Source organism: Idiotropiscis lumnitzeri, chromosome 3 (assembly GCF_059441095.1).
Source record: "Idiotropiscis lumnitzeri isolate Australia: NSW breed Sydney's pygmy pipehorse chromosome 3, RoL_Ilum_1.0, whole genome shotgun sequence".
Taxonomy (NCBI): domain Eukaryota; kingdom Metazoa; phylum Chordata; class Actinopteri; order Syngnathiformes; family Syngnathidae; genus Idiotropiscis; species Idiotropiscis lumnitzeri.
This window is the reverse complement of record NC_142393.1, coordinates 21,178,386-21,202,227: the sequence shown is the minus strand read 5'-3', so window position 1 is coordinate 21,202,227 and position 23,842 is coordinate 21,178,386. Positions and strand designations below refer to the sequence as shown.

Below are 23,842 nucleotides of genomic sequence, written 5' to 3'. Positions count from 1 at the left end.
CGTGTTGAGCTGAGCTAAACTGAATGGAAAATAAATCGAAATCAAGGCAGGGATGAGAGCTTCATGCTGAGCGCAGTTTGAAGAAATGCCCACCGGTGACCTTAAAAGGTGGATTTTTCACATTAGGTGTTATCTGTTACGGTATTAATGAGACCTGTTTTCAGTGTTTCAACTCCGCAAAAGGATGCGCTTCACAGAGGAGTATTGGCAAATCAGTTAGTGTTTGTTTTGGAAGGCGAAGCTCTGATGTATTCTGATCAAAAGGCTTCTCCTTATTTTACTATTTTTTTCTCTCCATCATTTTGCTGCCGTGTCTTTGACCTCAAGTCCAATACAGTCTCAGCAATGCATGTCAGATCATTTGATTGTTTTGATTGTCGGGAATTCTGTCACCATCGTGGAATTGACTCTCGATTAATCACTTGAATCTAAACCTTCAGCTACTTACTCTACACTGCACGTCCTATTTTCATGCGGTGCACAAGTCTAGCGCAAAGTGCCGGCTAACTATGCGCATGGCTGGAGTTATCTTTTACTATTTTGTTGACTTTGCACAAGTAAAATTGGGCATTTGCGCCTATGTGTGCCATTGTGGTACAGCTGTGACTTTTCCCAGCCAATCCTAGCGTCATCCCTCATTTGCATCAAATTTAGGGCGGTGCGGATGCAGTACGCTCGAGTATGGCGTGATTGACAATGCAGAAACAGAAATAGACTGGTTGGGATCTGTGCATGAAAACTTTGGCAGGAAAACTGCTTTTTTCCCTTGGGAATGATGCAGTCAGCCACACAATGGAAAATGCCTTGCAACCCAAATTTGATTAAAATAATTTGAGTAAAGAATAATGTTTGTTATGATTACAGCCTGTTTAATTTTTTGATTGCCATTAGCTTTAAGTACACGACTATTTTGAAGATGCAGTTGTACTTAACTTTTAAGTACAACGCATTTACCCAAAATCTTCTTACTGCGTTTTAATGTTGCTCATTATAGTAATAATCAAAATACATTTTTGTGTGTGGTAGTATCTCAAGACTTCCTCTCTCAAATTAGACTCTTCATACGAATTTAATTTCTTTTTTTTTTTTTTTTATGAAAATACAACTTTCAGCTGCTCTTTGAACCCCCACTATGGTAAAGTTGAATTTGAGTAGGGCGGATGGGAGGAGTAAATGGAGTTGGGTCGTGTAGTGCAGGAGACTCAAATTGACAAAATGAAGCAACAGTTTGCAATAGGTTGGCTCGACCAAGACCAAGGCTGTCACTTCTACAGTGGAAATGATGACACTCTCCTTGAAGCTTAATGACGTCACAACAAATAAAAAGGACTTGCCAGCTTCAAGGTAATTTTTCTTCTGTTTGATGCTGATGCAGGCTAAATGGGGAGTCAAGGCCCCCCAGCACATTGGCCACGAAGGGAGGAAAATGGCAGCAGACTGACTGTTGTTCTATTACAGTCTGAGACACACACACGCTCACGCTCGCACACCAGAGCAGCAATATAAAGTAAACATTATGACATGGGCTGTAAAAATTTATTTTCCACCTAGACTCACTTCCTCCATCATCCTCAGATACCTGAAAATGTTCATCCCCCTAAAGCAACAAAATCTAGGATGATGGTTATAAAATAGCAAAGATGCAGCCGCAGGATTTTACATTAAGCAATAAAAAGAATAGAATCTCTTTATACCCAATTTTAGTGGTCTATAACCAACCTGGACATTAAGTGCCCTCCCACTATTTGAGTTAAAAAAAAAAAAAAGAAAAAAGGGTTCTAATGCCTATAGATGCCTCAAAGTGGTGGCGAAATATTTTTTCTACTAGGGATGTAGAGAGTCATCAAAAATGCAATCGATTTAAAATTCTTAAAACAAGCATCGATGTAAAAAATAAAAGTATTGATTCGCAACGCCATGTTAAACAGAGCCGCTCTCTCATGTCTCTGCTGCAAAAAATTTAAAAAAAAAAAATGCATACACGCACAATGCCCTATCTGTACATCACATTGGCATTAGTGGTAATCTGGGTCATCCATGATCCAAAACAGAAAGATTGAGGGTAGTGTAGTTTCACGGATAAACCGTGCTAGCCTTAGCAACAGACTCCGAAATTGAGCGCATTTGGCCAAATTACTTAATACAATGTAAGCCTCAATTTCATAACAGCGTAGCGGTGACAAAGGAAGTACATTGCGACTGATGCCTAATTTAATTTCTGGGACAGTTGAGACTGGAAGCTAGCTGCAGTTATCACGCAAACGTTACGGTGTGCGTCCGATGGTACGCCACACACGATGTCCTGTTGTAGTACGCTAAAATATTGTTGCGTCTACTGTGGATTATGGCAGCATTAGTCAGTAAACTCCTGTTTATTTAAAACAAAACAGTTTTCGTATACCCGTGTATCAAACACGATCGAACAGCAATGTCACGTGCTATGAAGCTATCGGTCACTTGAAGGCGACCACGTAGCATGTTTTACATTTATAAACTAGGAAATCTCAGCACTCAAAGGAACACAACGTGACCCCAAGGTTTTTTTTTCTAGGTACATAGACGTATTTTGAATGAGTAGATTATATAATGTGCACTTGAGTGCATCGCTATTTTCTACGAAATAATCTTATGACCTGACTAAACGAATCTCCTCCCCTCATTTCATCAGCGTCTTGGCACGAAGGACGTCTTCGTGAAGTAAAATCTTCTAATCTTTATGCCACCTTTGCTTCACCTTTGTTAGATTATGTCATCAGGTCAAAGAGATGAGAATGTGGTTCCTTTTCCAAAATAGGAAAGGACAGCACTGTTTCAAATGAATTTGACTTCACTTTTCCGAACTGAAGTTGTTGTGTGACACAAGTCTCTACCTTGCGGACTTAACCTTGAAAACATTTAGTGAATAAAAAAATGAAAAAGATACAGATACTAATTATTTTTATGAAAGGATCACTGATAATGGTTTTCAATTATTTGGATTACTGACCTCATTGACTATCCACCGCTGGCAAAAAGAAAAAGTATTTTTCATATTTTTGGGAGAGAAAGTGTGTTTATTAACATGTTTTTAAAGTCTCAAATGTGAAAACGAACATCTTGGCCCTTATTTTAAACGTTGCATGGGAAAGAATTGAGGATAATATGCTCTCATAAAAGGTTAGTAAGGAGAAACCTTTGGTAAAGGTTGAAGGTTGCATCCAGGTAAGTTTCCTAATTTCTTACGTAATTTCGGGTACTCCTGCTTGTACACACAAACAACAATTTGAAGAGGCCCCCAAGATTCCACTAAATGGTGGCAAAGCAGCATTTTTATGTTCGACATGGCTTCAGCCTGAGGGGAAAAAATAGCTTTGTAGACAGCTTGAAACCAAACTCCACAAAACTTTGTTGATTGATAAACCCATAAGATTTAAAATATTACCACTCGTCTCATTGGCAGCCTGGCTTGAGGTGCTACCGGGGGGAAATTCTTGTCTTACTGTAAATCAAAGCATTGCTAAAACAACATATTGCAATAGCGTCCTAACAAATGTTACAACATTTGGAACTCAGACAGCTTCAGTTTATGTTAAGTATCAGAGGTTATTTAATATAATTTAGGAAAACAAACTTTATGTATATTTTAAAGGCCTCCTTTAAGTTTCATCTTCATAAACTGCTTTTGTGCATTCTTTATTGACTGAAGTCACAAACAGGTATTTTCAAAAAATGTGATTTATTATTTATTATTTGCCTATTGTGGGGTAAACTCTGTCTCGGGTGATACATTTCCCAACAACTATTTAGAAGGGACAAATTAAGGTTCTTCTCAACAACATGTGTCTCATCATCTAATGTACTATAAAAAAAACTTCATTAAAAAACACAATGGTCAAATTAAAACGTGCTCGTGGTAATACTTTACTTTAATTGGGCATGATAAAAAAAAAAAAAATCAACTTTCATGTCTGGCAGAACTATTAACAGCTCAATTTTACAGTGCATATTCAGTAAACACAGCGGACCCCCAGTATGCCCAGCATACAGAGACCGAGCCCAACCGCTCATAGCGGATGTCTGCAAATAATTGACGTGAAACGATGACGAACGGCATTTGGAAAAACTCGAGCTATGTTGTGAGCCAGCATCGCTCACAGCACGTTTGTTAGTTGCATATCTGTAAACATAGTAAATTATTATTTTGCCACCAGAATCCCTTTTTATAGTCTGAAACCTTTTGGTGACAAGAGCTAAAAACAACTTTTTTTCCCTGGTTAAAGAAGACAGTCTACTCATTCTTTTTGGTAGCTTTGGTGCTTATTGTTTATTGTCACACAACACAATATTCTACGGGTCTTGAAAGATCAGTCGAAATGCTCCAAAGCAGCTGGCAACACGGGGGACGACTGCCAGTAAATGGGTTAATTCCAATGACGAAATGCAGGCATATGCAGGTGGTAGATATGCAAATGACCGTAATAAAGGTAAGCAGTAAGTATGATGCTGAACCAAATTAGGACTGAGCCATTCAAGAATGCCCCCACCTCTCACTGCCCCTGAGCTCGGATCACCCCACAAAAAAGGCGTGACGAGTGGGTTCTCCCTAGACCAAGACACCATAGTGTGTCAAAATGAGACCAACAGAGAGCGGCGTAGGATAAATTGGGCAAAAAGAAATTAACAGACACGTAGCTAGAGGGTTGTGGTTAAATGAAGATTATGCAGGGAAGGTAGAAAAGGAGGCCAGGGAAGACCGAGATTATATGTGGACTTGTCTAAAAGAGGATCATGACGGACCTGAGTGGAGCTGAGCCGAGCCAGCGTGACAAATCCCAGCATGCACCTGTGGCCTGGGACGCATCACACCGCATAAACACACATTTTCACGCTGTCAAGGCCTGGATGATGACTTTGCAATGTTGAGCATTCGCTCAGAATATCGAGTGGATTTCTTTTTACTTCCTGTTACTCCCATCCAGTTATTCACGATAATGTCCGTGCTGAGCTTGAACCAATCCTTATTTTTTTTGTATAACCTCTCCAAAATTAACAAGCAGTTGCTTTTACATATCTCCTTATATTTGCTTTTATTGTTCATTATATGCATCATCAAGCAGAATATTGCAAGTTCTAAAGTTGCATCCAGTGTTCCTTCATTAGTCAAATGCAAGTGAGTGCATGCCTCCGGGTGGTGACAATTTTTCAAAAGCTTACAATGTTTTGTGGGTAGGCGAAAAAATGTTTTTTTCCCAAAAGTTGTTTGTCAAATAGTAAGTGTCTTTGAGTGTCTGGCATACTAACTAAACTATCCTTCAGTATAGCACTGCTTCACAAGAAAGCAAATGATTTTGCGATCCATCCCTTTCTGTACCATCTATTTTGTTATTATCTTTGAAATTATTATCACAGCCAAACCAGATGAACTGTATGAACGTTTCGGCTTCTATACTGTCAATGGCAGAAAATGAGTTTTAATAGGAATGAAATTCCACACTAGCAATATGACGGCCCACTGGATTAAAGGAGATAATTTAAAACAGGGTTTGACGGTCTTTGGCCAAACATGACAAAGGAAAAGGAATTACAGCAAACTCATCCACAAAATGGTTGAAATCAATTGGTTTGTCTCAAGCAAATGAGCCACTGCTCACCTTGCCAGGCTTTACAATGTTGTGGATGGCTTTTGTGTTGTAACTAATTCTCAAACAGCTGAGAGTCTAAAGAGATTATCAAGCCTCCCCAAAAACACGTAAAATTACTATTTTCAGTCACAGAGACAGTACTTCTAGTCACCAAACAGGGAAAATGATACTTTATTAAATTATACTAGCGGAGCAGAACTATGGCATGTGGCGCATGCAACGGACACAACACCCAACAAGTGTGCCAAGTACTGAGCTGGTTAACAGGATGTAATGCTGATAATTTCGTTAACTGAGGCTAATTCGCTGCTAACGCTGCAGCTCGGCTTACATTTGAGCTATGACATGAAATGTACTCCTGAAGAAAAATACATATTGACTAAAAAGGATATACTGCCATTAATATATATTTAAAAAATATATACTTGAAATATTTGTTCAAATCTGCAATTGGGTGCATGGGAGGCTGTCGAACCATAAATATATGGGCTCGACTATACAGTGCAAGTTTTAAAATAAAAAAACATGAAACAAGAAATGGGTGGGGAGGTACCAATTAATGGGCTTTCGGTGCAATTCAAAAGGAAATATTGATTTGATATCCAAGTCAAGGGAAGATGGGAGCGTCTTATTCCTTCAGGTAAATTCTAAAGAAGAGCAGACAGGTAGAGGAGGCGAGACGCACACGCCTGTTGCAAAGGAACACGCGCGCATGCACGCGCGCGCACATGCAGAGGAATGTTTTGCAGCCCGCCTGGCGCGCGCATATGGACTTTATTCAAGAAGCGGCTCGAGCTCGCTTCGGTTCGGTCAACTGCGCAGCAACAAATGTCCGGAACCGGCACCCAAGCGGACTTTGTTGGACTGAAAATGTCACACGCGATCAGCCATTTATTTAATATTATTTTTGGGGGGGTAACACAAAGAGGGCGTACCTGAGTAAGGCGGCGCTCCAGCATGCCCCCAACATGTTTGTTGTCCGCCTTGAATCCGATCGCGCAGCTCAACAAAACCGAACAGGTGAACGCCGGGCGTCCTCCGAATGTTGCCCGTCGAACGGCGCGTTCGTGAAAATGCGATAATCCACTTCTGCTTCGCGAGTATCACAACGTCCGCGAGGTTCTGAAGAGGGACAAGTGGGAGTCAAGCAACCCGCTCGGTTGTCACAAATCACAAATAGTCCCGTTGAAGTCCCGGCGCCGTTGACTCCTCCTCCTCCTCCTCTCTCTTTCTTTGGATTAGACGAGCTCTCCATCCCTGAGTCACTTTAAAGTTAAATATGATTGGATGGAGGCCATAGGAGAGCCCCCAACTGATTCCCACACGAGGAGGCTAACAACTTCGGATCAGCAGCAATAAATTGGTTCACCTAGACGCACTTCCACCCACCTGCTGCATATGCAAGAATTTTTATTCATTAGGATTCATGCATTATTCACCGAGAAACCTACTCCAGCTGTCACATTAATCAGCAGCAAAATGTAATGAGTTCTTCCTCAGACCTTGTACAGCCTAACCACAAAGTTTGCGGCTTAGAATGGAAGACAATAGAATAAGGAGTGAACGAGTTTGAAAAGTAATCTAATTGTCATTTCAGTTTTCTCCTCAATATTGCAATTGTGATTTAATATGCAATATTTTTTCAAGGTCTTCCCTGGGATTTAAAATACAATACATTGCAATACAACTATATTTATACAGCGCATTTCACAACAGCTGAAGCTGAAACAAAGCACTTTCCATTTGGTGTAATATAAAAAAACACAACCGATAAAATAATTTGCATTACCATAAACAATATCAAATTAATTATAAATTTATTGGTTTATAGGCTCACACAACATGAAGGCAAATCAATCATGAATCAATCTAAATAACAATACTTCAACTAAAATTGTTAACGTACCAAACACTTCGACTTGAGTCTTTTAAACATTCACTCTGACAACTTCACAAAATTCTACACTAGAAATTCAGAATCCCAAAGTTTATTTTTTCAATTTCCCTGAATTGAAGAAGGTATTAGGCTTATATATTTATATATATATATATTTTTATTTTTTTTATGTAAATTATATTGTTAACCAGCATCCTGCAAATTTAGAAATTGTATCCATTGTTTCGCCATTAGTGAAATGTTTTAATGTAGCAGTTTTTTCCCCCCAAAACACTAACGGTGAATTTTCATCTCTAGAGTGAAAGACGCACTCATGCAACTAACTCAAAAGTGTGGAACTGTTTTATGAGAAAGTAAATGTGTTTCCACTTGATCCATTATCACTACCACTCATCCTCGATAGTAAAACAGGTGAGCTGGAACCTATCCTCAGCTAACTTTGGTGGAGAAGCGATCCACCCCGCCAATGCTCTCACAAGCGCACTAAACATATTAAACAACCAGCTGTAATAGAAGAGACATTCCGCCAAGCATTATTTGATTTGTGCATTTCAAACTTAAATGAGGGACAGTTATTGAGAGCAAAGATCAGAGCAGAGGTGACTTGATTTAGCTGGCTCTGAAAAGTGTATTTTCAGTTTAGGAACAGAATATCAGCTCGTTTCCTGGGTCATCTTGATGCCACGTTAATTGGCTGGCAGGCCAACATCCATAGAAGAAGCAGGAAGGAGAAGCACTTAGCAACATTTTTGCTCTTCCTGTTACACACTGATGCAGTCAGACTGCAGTGCAGCTACATATACAAAAAAAAAAAAAAATAGGGATTACCAAAACAAGTTTGTAATGTATTAATCTTGGATTCATTTAGAATCAATTTGTATGGTTCAACAATTCAATCCATCTTTTTGAAAATTATTTAGCAATCGTGATTTTTCCTCAAACTGAATTTTCCCATTCTTTCAGGACAAGATTTTTAAGCCACTCTTTAGAATTTATTCACACTGTATGGTTTGTGTGACATAACTAGGTTTTTTTTTTTTTGCTCTGAAGTGGCTCAATTGTACAGATATGAGTCCTGGCATCTTAAAACTGGAAAAGAAAAAAAAAAGCAAACAAATGGAAACGCATAGCATCAGACCAGACCAGCAGCCTTCTTCCTGATACGTATCAGTTATCTGTAAACACAATGATCGGACATAGCCAGTCATTGCTGTGATTAATGGAGCAATCAATGCTACTGTCTACCAGAAAATCCTGCAGGCGAACGTCTGGCCATCAGTTTGTGCCCTCAAACTCAAGCTCTCTCGGGTAATGCAGCAGGACAACACACCCAACAAAATGAAGCTTTTGGAGTGGCTAAGTCAAAGACTGCCAATTGAGATGCTCTGGTCTGACCTCAAATGCAGTTCACGTTGAGAACTCTCCTAAATGACCGCGTTAAAACAATTACACAGTGAAGAGTGGGCTCAATTCCCCCGCAACGATGCAAAAGACTCGTTATCGCGTATCGCAAATGCTAACCAAGTGTGCGATAAGCGTTGAACCGATTTGATGACTTTAAAGCATTTAAAACTTGAAGTTGACTAATCGCGAATCACTTGTTTTTTGGGATCTCTTCTTACAATCAGTGCATTTAAAGAGGATCTTTGACTTGCCTGTCTGCTACCATAAGTGGACTGTAACGCTCAGTGGAGCAGCAAAATGTTCGGGCAACAAGGTCAAACGTCTGAGCTGGTCAGAGAGGAAGAACATAAGCTAGTTGTGAATAACAAATACCGATTAGCCTCGCTAGCTTTAGCTATTTTAATCACTACTTATGATAAAATATTCTTAAAGGCAGAAGCATGAGACTGGCGGTGAGGAACGAGGGCAGTGCCACCAAGTCAAGTTCCATCTTAAAAAAATAAATAAATAAATAAATTGAAAATCTTTTGCCGTTCAACCCTGAGTGCACAGCAGTCTTTCTGGCTTTAATACACTGTAATGACCTCTCCAGAGACATTCGTACATTACGATTATAGACTGCTGCAGAACTGCTTGTGTCAACTTCCTGTTTGCCAAAGCAAGCACAACAACAAGCAACTGCCCGCTCCATCCGACCCAGCAGCTGAGTAAACCTCAGCTTGGCACTAGTTGCCATAGTCTGGCACTCGTTGCCATATGTCATTATTCACTGCAATCACAAGCGTCATTAAAGAGCGTCCATTTGTCAGCCAGGGCTGGAAATAACAAGGTTTCCTATCCGCTCCTTGGCTTCGGGATGCCGGGCCCCCATTGTGAAGTTGGAATTGGTTCTGTTCCCCGCGTATTCATGTTTGTTCACTAGAAGGCTTGACTCACAGAGGCCATCTTTCATTTCCAGTTTTAGTTGGCAAACAAATAAAAGCACATGATTGTCAACTACGCACTGCTTCATTAGAAACACATACTCACTAATGAGATTCAAATACAAAAATTCGTATCAACAATTCTAATAACGCTCGGACAGTTACATTATCTCATATTGCGTGTAAAAGAAAATATGCACAGTGTGGCGTGGTCTGCCAAATTCTAAAACATTAAAAGATAAATAAATAAATAAATAATGCATTAAACTCAAGATGTGCCACTTTTTATGTACACCTGTGAACAAAATGAGAACCCATTGATTGAAGTCAAATCTGCTACAGCCTCAGCATGAACAGCAGCACAGATTACGGCGTCTTTGACACACACACACACACACACACGCACACTCCCACATTCTTTGACACACATGCATGCTCTCGTGCACTCTCTCCTCCTCGTCCTTACCACGGAAAACTGAAGCAATTTGCAGGCTATTAAAATAATTTATTACAATTCTCAATATTCCCTTAATTAAACTTCACTTATCACAGTTGGGGACTCAGGAGCTCAGCCGTTAAGCAGCCAGTTTTCTATGGGGTCCCTTATAGGTAGGGGTGTGCGTGCGCGTGTGTGAATTTCAGACTGAACTGATGTTATTTGATGACTCTAAATTGCCAATCAGTGTGAATGTGCGTGTGAAGGGTTATCTATATGTGCCCTGCGATTTACTGGCAACGGGCCAGGGAGTACACCGCCTCTTGCCCAAAAGCAAGTGATGGTCCCCGACTGGGAAATGCAGCAGAAACTTGGATGGATCGTTCACGTAAAAAGAAGCTGATCATAGTGGTTCGCACTGCAAAGTCGTTTGCACGCCCTATTTGCAATTGACCGACACCCTAATAAGTAAGCTAAAAATCCTTTGCGCTTCATTAATGTTTTGGTCCAACTTCTGATTTCTGCTTGAAATGTTTGTTTTAACGTGTGTGCTATAAAATTATTCATTTGAAACAGTGTTCCAAGTCGCATTGCAGTTTTCAGGCTTTTGAGTCCTTGATTTATTCATCTATCAATCGTGCATCAAACAAAGTTGAACTGGACTGAACTACCAACTGATTGAGCCACATCAAAGTGTGAAGCTCAGCTCTTAATGAGCAAAAAATATAGAACGGAACCCATTTTATATTCTTAGCTGATGGGTCTGTTTATGATCAAACTTTAAATCTGTACAATGTGCTCCCTTGCCAATCAATAAATAATGATACAACACAGAAATTTTTCTGTTTAGCTTTGCCGTGCATTGCAATTTTAAAACATCTTTTGACATGTTGAATACAAACACATTTTCGAGCGAGGTACCTGTGTTGCCGAGGGATCTCTCAATCGCCTCCTGGCTCTAGTTGCTAGGCCATCTTTATTGTGTGGTTAAAGTATGAACTGGATGTTGCCCGTGGGGAATGAATGATTCCGCTCTAGGTGGAGTGATTTGGAATTAAAGCAATGACAAACACCCTGGGGAGCAGTGGAAGATGTGTACGGGACTCATCTAAAAATAGTCGAAAAATAAACAATGAAAACACCCAGCATACTGGAAATATGACTCATAGGTGAAGACGATAGTAATTTAAAATGATTCAATGAGATAAAACATTGGATTAATAACCAAACAGAGTGAGATGATCGATGATGTTTGAACAAATCCGTGTTTACCTCTGTAAATTGATATTTACGGCAGTGGCGTAAAAGCCATTTATACTGGTCAGGGGGCCGGGCGGCAAAACTATATTTTTCCTACGGTTCCATTTAAGAGTCTGTAAATTCAGAGATTTGTTTCTTAATACATTATAATGTGGCGTGGCCACTTTAGAGTGCCTCGTTGTTGTTTGCGAGTATGCGAACATCACAGAGATGAGATGGAAACACTCGTAAAAAGGAGAGCCTCATTGTGGGATATATTCAAGCCATCAGAGGCTTTCAGTGAATATATTTTTGTGGCTCAAACATGTAGTAATGTATAGGCCTAAGAAATCATCTCGACAAATGTCATGCATTATTCCATGTGGTCGCACTGATATTTGACTGACGATTGACAATTGAGTGGACTTGTATTCAGTCCACATAATTCAATTTGTCACAGTTGAAAACCTCATGACTATATTCTTTGAGATTTTTTTTTTTTAATCATTACAATTTAACCGGCCTCTTCTATGAGGTGCCAAATTCTGAAGACATTTTTGTTCATTTGACAGGGACTTGAAATAAACGTTTTGGGGATGAATGAAAGAAAGAAAGCCTATAGTATGTTTGAAATAAAAGGCAGTTACGGTACATTTCTAACTACATTTTTTTTTATCATCATATACTGTATAAGGGTATATTTTCCACCACTAAACCCTAAACTAAGATTGAAGAACCAAATCTGACAAAAACAAATTTAAAAAACATAACGTGAAACCGGATGTTCTCAGATTAAAAACCCGTTGCAGAGAAAATAACGTTAATTGGCCAAAACGACTTGAGAGAGCCCGACCCACCTTCTGAGCACTTTTAGGCACAAGCATTGTTATAGGAAGAACAAATTTGATGGGGCACTAATCACAATTATCAACCACGTGTCAGGACGTGTCAATTGTGATGTACTCAGTCATTAATTGAATTTTTGCTTTGTGGCATACAAAGAAGTCATCGAAAATGCAACTCACACCCCCATGGCAGGAAACATGAGCAGAGCCAGGGTGGCTAATCAAAATTGGCCTTAATTGAGTTGCACCTTTGCCTGAGTGAAATTAAATCTAATTAAATAACTACCACCACAACAGACGTGAATCATTGGGTGCTTTAGTGTGCTCCAGTTTATTTGGCAAACACATTTGTCATACACAGATGGACTACTTATGAGCAATTCCCAGGGTTTGAGTTATGCTACATCTATTGATTATTTTTAGTATGGATTAGTTTAATTTATTCGTTATTATTAAACACAACATGTGCATGTGAGATCCAAGTATTACTTTTGTCCACTTGGGGTCGTCATCGTTATATATTTGTAATGCCAGGGTGTATAGAAAATGTCATCATCATTTTACATCTTGAAATATAGGTACAAAATAGGGACATCAATTTAGTTTTTTGTCGTAGCCCAATTTCTGGCAGTATCGGGTCAGGTGATGACAGATACGAGGAAGTCACCTCACTGCCATGTCATGTAGACAACCACCCGATGCATCGTTTAAACCAGACAGTCTCGCCAACGACTTATAAAAGTTATTTTTAAAAAGGTGTCATCTTTCGTCCTGGTTTCCTGTCTCGGTCTTCAAGGAGGCTCCCTTTCGAATTTGGAGGCGTGGAGGGTGCAGTGGTTGTGCTCGAATGTAATCTACATGCTAATTATAATGCCAGGCTCAAGCGCGGCCGTGCTGCCGCTCCTCTGAGCTCAAAACTAAACCCAGAGGCTGGCGGGAGAATGAGTATACTGGAGCTGGAGAGTGATTACTATAAGACCCGCCCTGCATGTGAACAGCAATTAACTGCAATCAGAGCCTGTCCCTTAACTGCCCCACCCGACCACTGAGTCTCTCTCATCTTTGTGACAGTCCCGCTCGTTTGTGCATGTCTCGAAGACTCATAAACTGCTTCATGTTTGGACTTTGAGAGCTTCGGTTCTGGCACAACAAATATCATTGACATGAGAAGTCGGTTTCTGGTTTTTACAAAATTGAGATGGATGAACCTAGGAAGCTTTAAATGATTGTGTTTTTCAATCACATGCTGGGATTTTAGTTCCAGGGTGAGAAAAGAAAGTGCTTCAGAACTGATCGATTATTTTGTCAAATGTAAACACAAGCCTCTGAAAGTAGCTCCATCGGTCAAGTTTATGAAGTACCACCTTTATTCCCCATATATATGACGATTGTCAAACCTGACACGTCTCCCAATTTCCTTCTAGAAGAAAAACCTGTGAGCTGCTCATTCTTTTTGCTGAGTCCAGCCTCCTCATCTCTACATCAGACATTCAAACCTTCCACCTCGATCTGCCCCCCAGCCATCTGTCTCATTTCTCGGAGTCAATCCTTGCGTCCCACCTTTCCCTCGCTTCAATTACATCTAATGAATCATTGCTCTTCTTCCATGTTTGTTTTTCATTAACCGTGAGACGCCCATTCAAACTGGAACGAGCGTTGCTGACAATGGTTTAATACCATGCTGCGGAGATGAATGAAACCAGGGCAGGAGCTAGAAGCAATAAGACAAACAAATTGGTATGAAAGCAAGCGAGGCAGAGGCAAGAGGTGAGTGAAAGGTGAGGTGGAGTGCAAATGAATGACAGGAAAATGAAGTAACTAAACTCACCTCATTAAACGAATGAGGCTAACTGGAAGGTGCAAGACCTGCTGACACCAATCAGCATTTAGAGGCGTGGTTTCAAATTTGGCAAACCAGACAGGTATCAGATAATGACGGTATGATAACCTTGAGCGAGAATATCACAGTTATGCAATTACAGCTTGAAAATGTACCCTTTTGAAATGCTTGGATAGACTACAACAACTTGATGCTCATTCATGTACATTTTCTAATAGAGTAAAACAGATTATTTTTTTTATATATACATTTAATATTTTAGGATATTAATCAATTAAAACCAATTAATAAATGGTACAAATAAACAAGGTAATATTTATTTTTAAAATAAACTTTTGTTTGTTCACCTCTTTTCACAACCTGGCCTATCTGTCAACTGCGGCACTTAAATATCAAAGTTTGTCCATCACTACATTTGCAGAAATCCATTCAAACTTTTCTACTGCACACATACGTGACACAGTGGTTGCTGGCCAAAGGACTGTGCTGCCATCTTCTGGCTCAAACTGCCATGACTTGTGCTTACAATTCAAATTATGTATACCGGATGGAGTCAAGTGTTGTTTGCTGTAATTTTCAAGTGGAAGAGTGGTGGTCCCACAGTCTGAAATAGCAAAGGGGAAAACTTTGACCATCTCTCTCATAGGCGCAACACCCGCTTAACTTTTGAATGGTCACATGCCAACATGAAACAATAGTGTTGATTATTCAACTGGTTGGGTGGGCTGAAGGTGGGAATCACAGAGTAACTTAGCTTACAATGTTATCAGGATATTTTGGTGTGCTACCTGTAGTGGCGCAATACAATATCAGTGGCATTGCACAATAAATGTGGTTTTTTTCCCCATTTTTTTATGAGTAGAAGTGCTGGAAATAATGAATGTTCGTCCATCAATCACCGGGTTAGAATAGTTTTGTGATTTTCAGTGTAGTTTTTTTTTTACTTTTGCTTTTTAAATTCAGTTAATTATTGGTTGGAAAAGTCTGTTTTTTTTTTCAAGTTTGATTTTAGTAAATGTGTTCTTAGTTTTAGTATTATTTTTTTCTTTTTAACACAAAAAATGGTCACTAAGTATTAAGCAATAAAGTAAACTACAATTCTCAACCAGCTGTTTGACCATCCGTTTTCTGTATGGACTTACAGCAATACTAAAATAGATCATTTAAAAAGAAGCCAGAAAGCTCACACATGAAAAAGACGACATTTTTCCTCTAATTATAGTTAATTTTATTTCATGAATTTTTTTTTAATTTGCATCTAGATAAAACCATACAACATGATTCCGATATTTCTCCCAACCCACTTAACAGATGTTCTGGAAAACCAGGTCAAACAAAAGGTTGCTGTAGTTGTAGTCGAATTACGCCTCACATGCTGTGCACCACTTTAACTGTGACTAGACAAAAATAAAAATGTATTAAAAAGCAAATTCATCAAAAGAACATTTTTTGATTTGAATTAGAGTAACTCACATATTGTGGAATGTTATGGCTTGGTAGTGGCTGGGTTTGAGCAATGCAGGGGCAGCTTGATATAGAAACCAAGTGCCAACTTGGGTGGTCAAAGATTAAACGGGGAAGGGCATACCACAACACAAACGATCACATTCCATTTCTTCTCTCATAATGAAGTCGCAATTAGCCAAATAACCATCGCCAGCAGGAAATGGGATGCACTTGAAGAGTATGTGACATGAATACAATTATGGTGGCGGGGGACTTGGAAAAAGAAAAAAAAAAGCGGAAGGGAGAGAACATGGCAACCACCCAATAAGCTATCTGACACCCACACCAACAGTCCAACAAGCAAGCTGACTGCTATTTACAGCATGAGATGACCCACCAGCTGGAGAGAGAGAGAGAGAGAGAGAGACAGAGAGAGACAGAGAGACAGAGAGACAGAGAGACAGAGAGAGAGAGAGAGAGAGAGAGAGAGAGAGAGCCTGTCCACTTCAGTGGAGCTCGCCCAACAGTACACCATTCAAGGACATTTGGTATTTACAAGCTCTAAAAGAGGACATCAAGACTCATCTCATCACAATGTAACGGATTCGGTGTCCACTCAAACTTCCTTACACCAGTTTAATCTGCTTCACCAAATGTTTTTTCTTTACCGTATTCAATACAACTAAGGGGATTTTATTCAAGGAAAAATAAGTAAATGGCACTCAGTGGAGCGCAGACATTCGCCAAATACTGGTCATATGAAACTCACACACTTCTTCCAAACTAAGTAAGTCCTTTTTCAACACAGCACCATCAGCTGGATGTTGTGGGACATTTCCCCCACTTGGCTGCAGTGAAAGTATGCTGTAATAAAAATAAATTCCTTGCACCAGAATTTACCGGTAATGGCTTCTGCTAACACAGCCATTCGCAAAGATTTGTAGACATCACATCTAGTGGAGTTGCGCGATTTTTTTTCTGTTTTGTTTTTTTTCGTAACTCTAGTTACAAACCTAGCAACAAAGGTTGAATCATCCAGCCAGAAGTGAGGCCATCAGCATGTGACATCTTAGGCAGTGCAGTTTATAAAAGCATATCATTTCCTTGCACATGGCTTGCCAATTGAGCAGTATTGGAGCAGTGTTGTAAAATTGTTGCCTGGCAAGAAGGCGCTCTGTCTGCGACAGCAGTTGATTGCCAGTTTGCGAAGCTTTATGGTCGTCACAGTGTTCCAACGTGTAGTACGATTCACACTATCCATGGCAAGTTTCTCGAAACAGGATCTGTTCGTGACAAACTGCGACACCAGCGATGAAAACACTCAACTCTAACCGGGCGTCCAAGACTGCACTGGAAGTCGGCATCAACAAAAGGTTGATTGAGCAGATGTTTGTGTGATAAAGCTTGACCTTCACTGACTTGATGTCGTTCCAAGGCTTCAAGCAGAAGATTATGATGCACAACAAGTTGAAGTCGGTACATGAAAAGCGTTATCACGAGCAATCACAAAGCATCGGCTGAATCGAGCTTTTATCGATGCCCAGTCCCAGAGCAGCTCTCCGAATAGATTTTCACTGGCTTTGCAGAAACACCTGCTCTCAGAGTTTGGTGTTTTCATTAGTGGCGGTAGTCGCAGGGCAACCTGCGTAGTTTGTCAAGAACAGATCCTGTTTCGATAAACTTGACATGGACAGCGTAAATTGCACTATGCGCTGGAGCTGTGTGAAGTGAAATCGGGGACTCAAACACTACTTCCCAGTTGGCAATTTTTCAACACTGCTCCAGTGTCAATTGACGAGGCGAGTTGAGGGGAATTATATGCTTGCAAAAACTGCGGATTCCAAAGCTGTCAAATGCTGAAGGCCTCACGTCAGCCTTATTAATGATACATGTAATGAAAAAAAACGGAGTATATCATTTTTAGGAAAGGGAAGCCAAGGGAAATATTTCATTGAACTTATGCCTTTATATTATCTGAAAATAATACATAAAAATATGACTCACACAACATTGTCCAGGAGCAACACTTGGGAGACGTGAATGTAAACTCAGCATGTCATGCCATCTTGAATAAAGAAACCTATTGCACCAGCATACTGAGTTTCCCGTAGTTTTAGGGCAGAAAAAGACCAATATCAACACTGTTTTTGTTTTTAAAACAAAGTGCATCAAAACCAACTGTACACAAAAAAAGCAAGGCACAGGAATGACAACTTGCATCATACACACAGGATATTAAAGCTGCAATTTTGGTACAGATTGGAAGAAAATGGTGATTGGGTGAAAATAAATCCTCAGTAATTAAGAATCTGATTTATATTCAATTCATAATCAAATTACACGAAACCAATCAACACTGCACTAGATCTAGAGCTGGTTGAAATGAATTGAATAATATAACTGGATTAAATCAAATCATATTGTACTACAGTATTATGAAGTACGGGTAACAAAATATGAATATGAATCGACAACTCATCAATGATCAAATGAATGAACAATTTTGTGTTTTGTTAAAGACATTTGCAGGGATCTGCTTTCACTTTGGAAAACAACGACTGAACCAGTAACTGAATAATTTTCAAATGTTGGTGTGAACAACAGGAATCCCTCTCATGTTATGTTGATAAACTGTTGTTTTGTTGACAATTTTATACAAAACAATACCAAATAATAATAATAATAATTGGAAACTGAACTTTTATTACAGCAAAAAATTTTGTAATACACTTTAATGCAAATTAAAATGTTATCTGATAAATTGATGGAATAATCAAGAGAATAATCTATTCTAAAAAATATCTAATACTGACAGCCATACTTCGAAGACAACATATTAGTTCTTATCCACGACTCAAAATGTTACAATGTGTTCTCACATGAGCTCAAACGATCTCCATGCTGAAAACTAATGATGCCACAGAAATGCCATCAGGGTCAGATCAAGCGCACAAAACAAAATCACGCAAGCAAAGTGCATTGTGGGATTTGTAGGACCCTTGTACTCGAGCAAGGCGTTGGGAAGTCCGCAATAGATTTTCAAGCAATCTGCGCTTCTTTTGATTACTGTATTTAGTTTTACTCCCGACATTAGAAAACAGGTATCTGTTCTTTCTCCTCCTGATTTTGTCTGAACAAGCTTGCTTTTTTTTTCAACTTCAGGACATAATCAGTGAAAGGCAACGTCAACTGTAGTTACGATTTGATTGGCAAAGATCGGTACTGACTGATTGCCAACCACTGGGGGTAGTGATGCGAAAAGCGCTTTTGTCTGTCATTCGGCAGCAAAACAAGAGTCCACCAATGACAGACTGACGGACCTTCTGTCTGTTCTGACAGAATGCCAAACTCTGGTAATGACTGTGATGTCATGTTCAGTCTACAGCAAGTAGCAAAATAGCCGCCACTGAAATGGATAAAACTGAGTGGATTTTGCCATATAGTTTATATTTTATTAATCAGCAAACCGTCTTTAAAGTAATGGGGCTATATGAGACATATTATTGTAAAGACAATTTTTGACTTGACATCCCCTTCAATATAAGAAAAAAAAAACGTTTTACTTTGACTACTAAGTACAGCAGGAGTACTTACACTTCCAATTATAGTACTTAACTATTGTTATGCCACACTGATTTCCATAAAGTGGAGTGCAGTCCACAATATGAGCATGCAATATTTGGATCCTTTGTAAAAATGTTGTAAACAAAAAAAAAAAGTTTTAAAAAGTATGTTTTCTTTAGGGGGGTAAACTTGTCAAAATATTTGCATTTGACTTTAAACACACACGCATATACTAAACGTTATCTTGTCCTACCAGATCGACACTTGATGATTTCTCCAAACTCGTCCTCCAGCACCTCGTCGCAATAGTCCTCAGGTCGTACAGCCTCCGCCATGGGTCCACTGGGAAACCGGGTCTAAAATGTACCGTATGGGTCAAAGGAGCGGATAATCCAAAGGGGAGCTGGTTGGAGCTAAGACTCCTGAAGCGGCAGCCACAGACTGGACGCGGGAGCCAAACTCCAGGCAAGGAGGGGACGACGACGTCGGAGAAGTGTCTCGCCCAGCAAGATGGATCCAAGCAGGTGTGCGGCCCAGGGTGTGGGGTGGCGTGGGGTTGTCGCCGCAGCATTCCCATCTCGAAATAGTCAGTTGTCTGGCGGTTCTCGTCAGTAGACGCCATGCTAATAAACCGACACCACGCGGTACGCGCTTAAAACATTATTTCCGGCATTTGAAACGCTACAAGGTTCGGTAGACTTTAATTGGTACGATTATGACGTCTCACGTACTTCTGGTAGGCAAAAATTCAACTTAACGCAACCGTTACAAGTCATTTGACAATATTTCCAGTCGAAAAACTATTCAAAAATTCTAAATTAAGATACACAGTGGACCACTGATATTCACGGCATAAACTCACCGGGCCGGCCCACAAACATCCAAAATCCGCGTATAATTGACACCCATTGAAATGTGTTCGGGTTATTTTTTGTTGATGTATTTCACAAATCCTTATATCTCCATTACGCCTGTTCCACAATAGAAGTCAATTTAGTCCCCTGCAAATAAACTAAACAAAAAAAAATAAAAATTAAAAAAATCTGTAGATAGGTGAAGCCAAAGAGTGCCGAACTGCGGCTATGTAGGGGTCCACTGTATTTCACATTAATTGCTGCTTCAACATTTTCTGACCTTTGAAGCAATTGCATTCAAATTGTTCAGCTCATTTAAGAACACTCATAACATTCCATATCATTCAACACTATCGTATTTCATATAATTTAATATCATTAATGGCACAGACATGCTCCTTTAACGGTGGCATGGATAGAATGCGATAGAGCTGGCAGCCATTATGCTTTGAGGAATGACAACCAAACCAAACCAAACATTACCTGTGAGACAATACCTTCCACAAACCTGAAGATGTACACTTGGTTCCCCGTCTGTCTTGCCACCCTGTCTATAGAACCATTTACACTGGATTCATTTAGATTTTTTTCAAGTAAAACTGAAAAGGAAAAAAAAAAGACTGGGATATATCTGGCCACCCCAAACAAGTTTTTTTTCGCCATTTCAATTGAGATCTGCGGTAGCCGCTAACATTTTGCCTACTTGCACCCAGTAGTACACTCTGGTGCCATCCATCCATCATCTGTACCGCTTGTCCACACAAGGGTCATGGGGGTGCTGGAGTTTATCCCAACTATCTTCGGGCAGTAGGCGAGGGACACCCTGAACTGGTTGCCAGGCAATCGCAGGGCTCACATAGACGAACATCCATCCACGCTCACACTCATACCTAGGGGCAATTTTAGAGTGTTCAATCGACCTGCCATGCATGTTTTTGGGGTGTGGGAGGAAACCGGCTGACCCGGAGGAAACCCACGTAGGCACGGGGAGAACATGCAAACTCCACACAGGAATCGAACCCACGACCTCTGCACTGTGAGGCCATTGTGCTACTCAGGTGCCTTTTGTTTATAAACATTATAAAATGACCTTCTGTTAGCCTCAAATTAACCTATACGTTCATTGGTTGGTTGGTGGATAATTCATAATGCACTAATGTTATATGACTGAGTTCCCTTCTTAAGATGGCAATGTCACAGGAATTTGTATGTCCATCACTAACCTATGAGAGTGCAGTATAAAAGTCATAGGTGCAGTTAATATATGGAAAACTCTGTAGGGTGTAAATATAAGGCAATTACTGTTGTAATACTTGAATGTATGCAAGTATTTTACGCGGCACTGTAGTCTGTCACTAAGTTGTTGGTTGAAACAATGATGATGAACTAATCTGCCAGGCAAATACTTCAACTGAAACTTGAGTCACAGTGCAACAGGAATACTGTACATGCCGAGTGAGGTAACGTTTATTTTAAGATCCCAGTCAAACACTTTTATAGGTCCCTGATTACAGATTGGGAAAGATGAGGTCTGTACAACCACATTTCAAGTTTCAACATTTCAAAGGCAGGTCTGCCGACACGCATGAAAATAAAGACTAAATGTTTTAATGAGACCATTTCATTAGCATTAAGATTCTCCTGTTGATCACTGCTCACTAGTCTTTATCTGTCATCCGAGTGCAGGGTGAATAATTTTGACTTACTTTGCTCACCTTATTTTAACACTGCGCATAACTGTTAACCAAATGAAAATGGTTGCCTGATTTTTATTTTGACCTTGGAACATATCATTTTAGGACATCCACCTGATACAGGCAGCATACAGTAAATCACGCTGAACTTTACGTGAATATTATATGATTATTTCATGAATGTATTTAGGTAGAATTAAATGTCTCTTTAAAACAAAATTTAAAAAAGTAAATAAATAAAAAAACAGCCAGCTTTGTTGCGTTGAATTATGGGAAATAAACGGGAAGGTACTGCACTTGCTCGATTAATCCAGCAGGTGGCAGCATAGCCGCAGATTGAAGTACAGTTCAACCTTGGTGAATGCAGTTACATCAATGTTGCTGTTGGTTAAAAAAACATTCATCATTCAACAGCTATCACTCCCCACCCCATATTGTCTCTCACTCACATTCCTGTACACAAAAACCCACACATCTCAGAGTCCTAAACACCGTACGGACAAACACATTCAACGCCATCCAACTGGGAAGAAGGATGTAGGGGATGGCTCTCGAACAGAGGGCTACATCCAGAAAAATGGAAGGAAGGAAAACTCACTTCATTTTCTTTATAAAACATGCTTAAACCAATTGAATTTAGGTTAACATAAGCAAAGGAAGTTGAACATTTTAATCCTATTTTAAACAATGGCAGCTTGCCATTCTTGGTTACAAACCAAAATGTTATGAGTATTAATGGGGCATGTATGTTTCGAAATAAAACATTTTTTACATCTTGGGACATTCAACTTTTGAAAATGATTATATAAGTGTCATATCTTCACATAATAATTTGGGGGTTAAACACATTTTCATTAAACTTAATTACACTAACGAGTGTGATATTCTTAAAATAATAGAGTACTATTTTTCAACATTGTATGTTTTACTTGTTACCTTTTTGATGTGGTTCCCAGGCCAGGCGGTAGACATCTCCAGCATGCTCCAGCATCCTCGGGCCCTCCTGCCGGTGGAACATACCCGGATCACCTCACCCGGGAGGTGTGCAGGAGGCATTCTATTCAGATGCCCGAGCCACCTCATCTTAATTAGTTTAAAAAATTGAATTGCTTGACAACACTAATATTTAGTCATGATTATGAATTAAGGGTTAAATTCAGGCACATGTGGACATTTTTCTGAAATGTCATGGCTAAAATTAAAACAAATGGTAAAACCCATATTCCTCAACCTTTTATAGATCAAACTTAAAAACAAAAAAAAATAATGTATCTCAAATATGTGATGTCCTAGAAAAAAAAGTATGAGTCAATATTTTTTAAACCAGCATCAAAAATACTTTGTACATTTAAGGACACATAAAGCCATCTCTGATTAATATTTGCAGGCAAGCCAGTGTATGCAGTGCCTCTACAACAAACTTTCTGCAAACAATCTTTATTACTATACATGATGTATCACAGACATATTTTGTAAGTCAGTCATTCACTTCGGTTGTTTAGCACACAAACATGTCACTGTCTGTTTTTACACTAAAATGCAGTCGCCATTCTCAAGAATCGGAACCACAGTCTGTTGCAAGTCTCTAAAACTGATCTACCGCACCACTAAGCACACACACGAGATGTTCTTAGGTAGCTAAACAGTCTTGCAAGCAGCGGCAGGGGTGACACGTCCTGTCAGGTGATATTGTACCCTCTTTGGCCGTGACCCACTGAGCTGCGGCATCTCTCAATAATGACGAAGGTCAGATGAGAAAGACAATGTGATGTTATGAGGTATGACTTATGGAGGATGACCGTCATCCTGAGTAGCTGCATAAAACAAAATAAAATAAAATCACACCTTCTATGGTGCTGTGTGATGTCATTTAAATGTAATAGCCTTGACATTTTTTTGTAAGTACCCGCCTCTGGCCCAAGTCAGCTCAGTTTAATATTTAGATTTGTGTTATTTTCTTTTGTCCATCCATGCCTTGAAGCATTTTCAGTACCAGTGCCTCTCAGACTTTTTTTTTTTACACCAAGAACCTAAAAAAAATACTTGCCTTTCCAAGTACCACCATAATAACAATCATTC

The 23,842-nt window shown here is 39.6% G+C and overlaps 1 protein-coding gene across 1 annotated transcript in view; it reads right to left on the bottom strand.

Annotated features, from left to right (window-relative positions):
- The window catches only part of dmd (dystrophin), a 128,957-nt gene extending 109,316 nt beyond the window's left edge, over nt 1-19,641 (bottom strand). Inside the window, exon 1 of the mRNA XM_088289733.1 lies at nt 19,469-19,641. Within this exon, the coding sequence (XP_088145859.1) occupies nt 19,469-19,550 (82 nt within the window). The 5' untranslated portion in view covers nt 19,551-19,641. The remainder of the gene's footprint in view (nt 1-19,468) is intronic.
- Nucleotides 19,642-23,842: the final 4,201 nt, after the last annotated feature.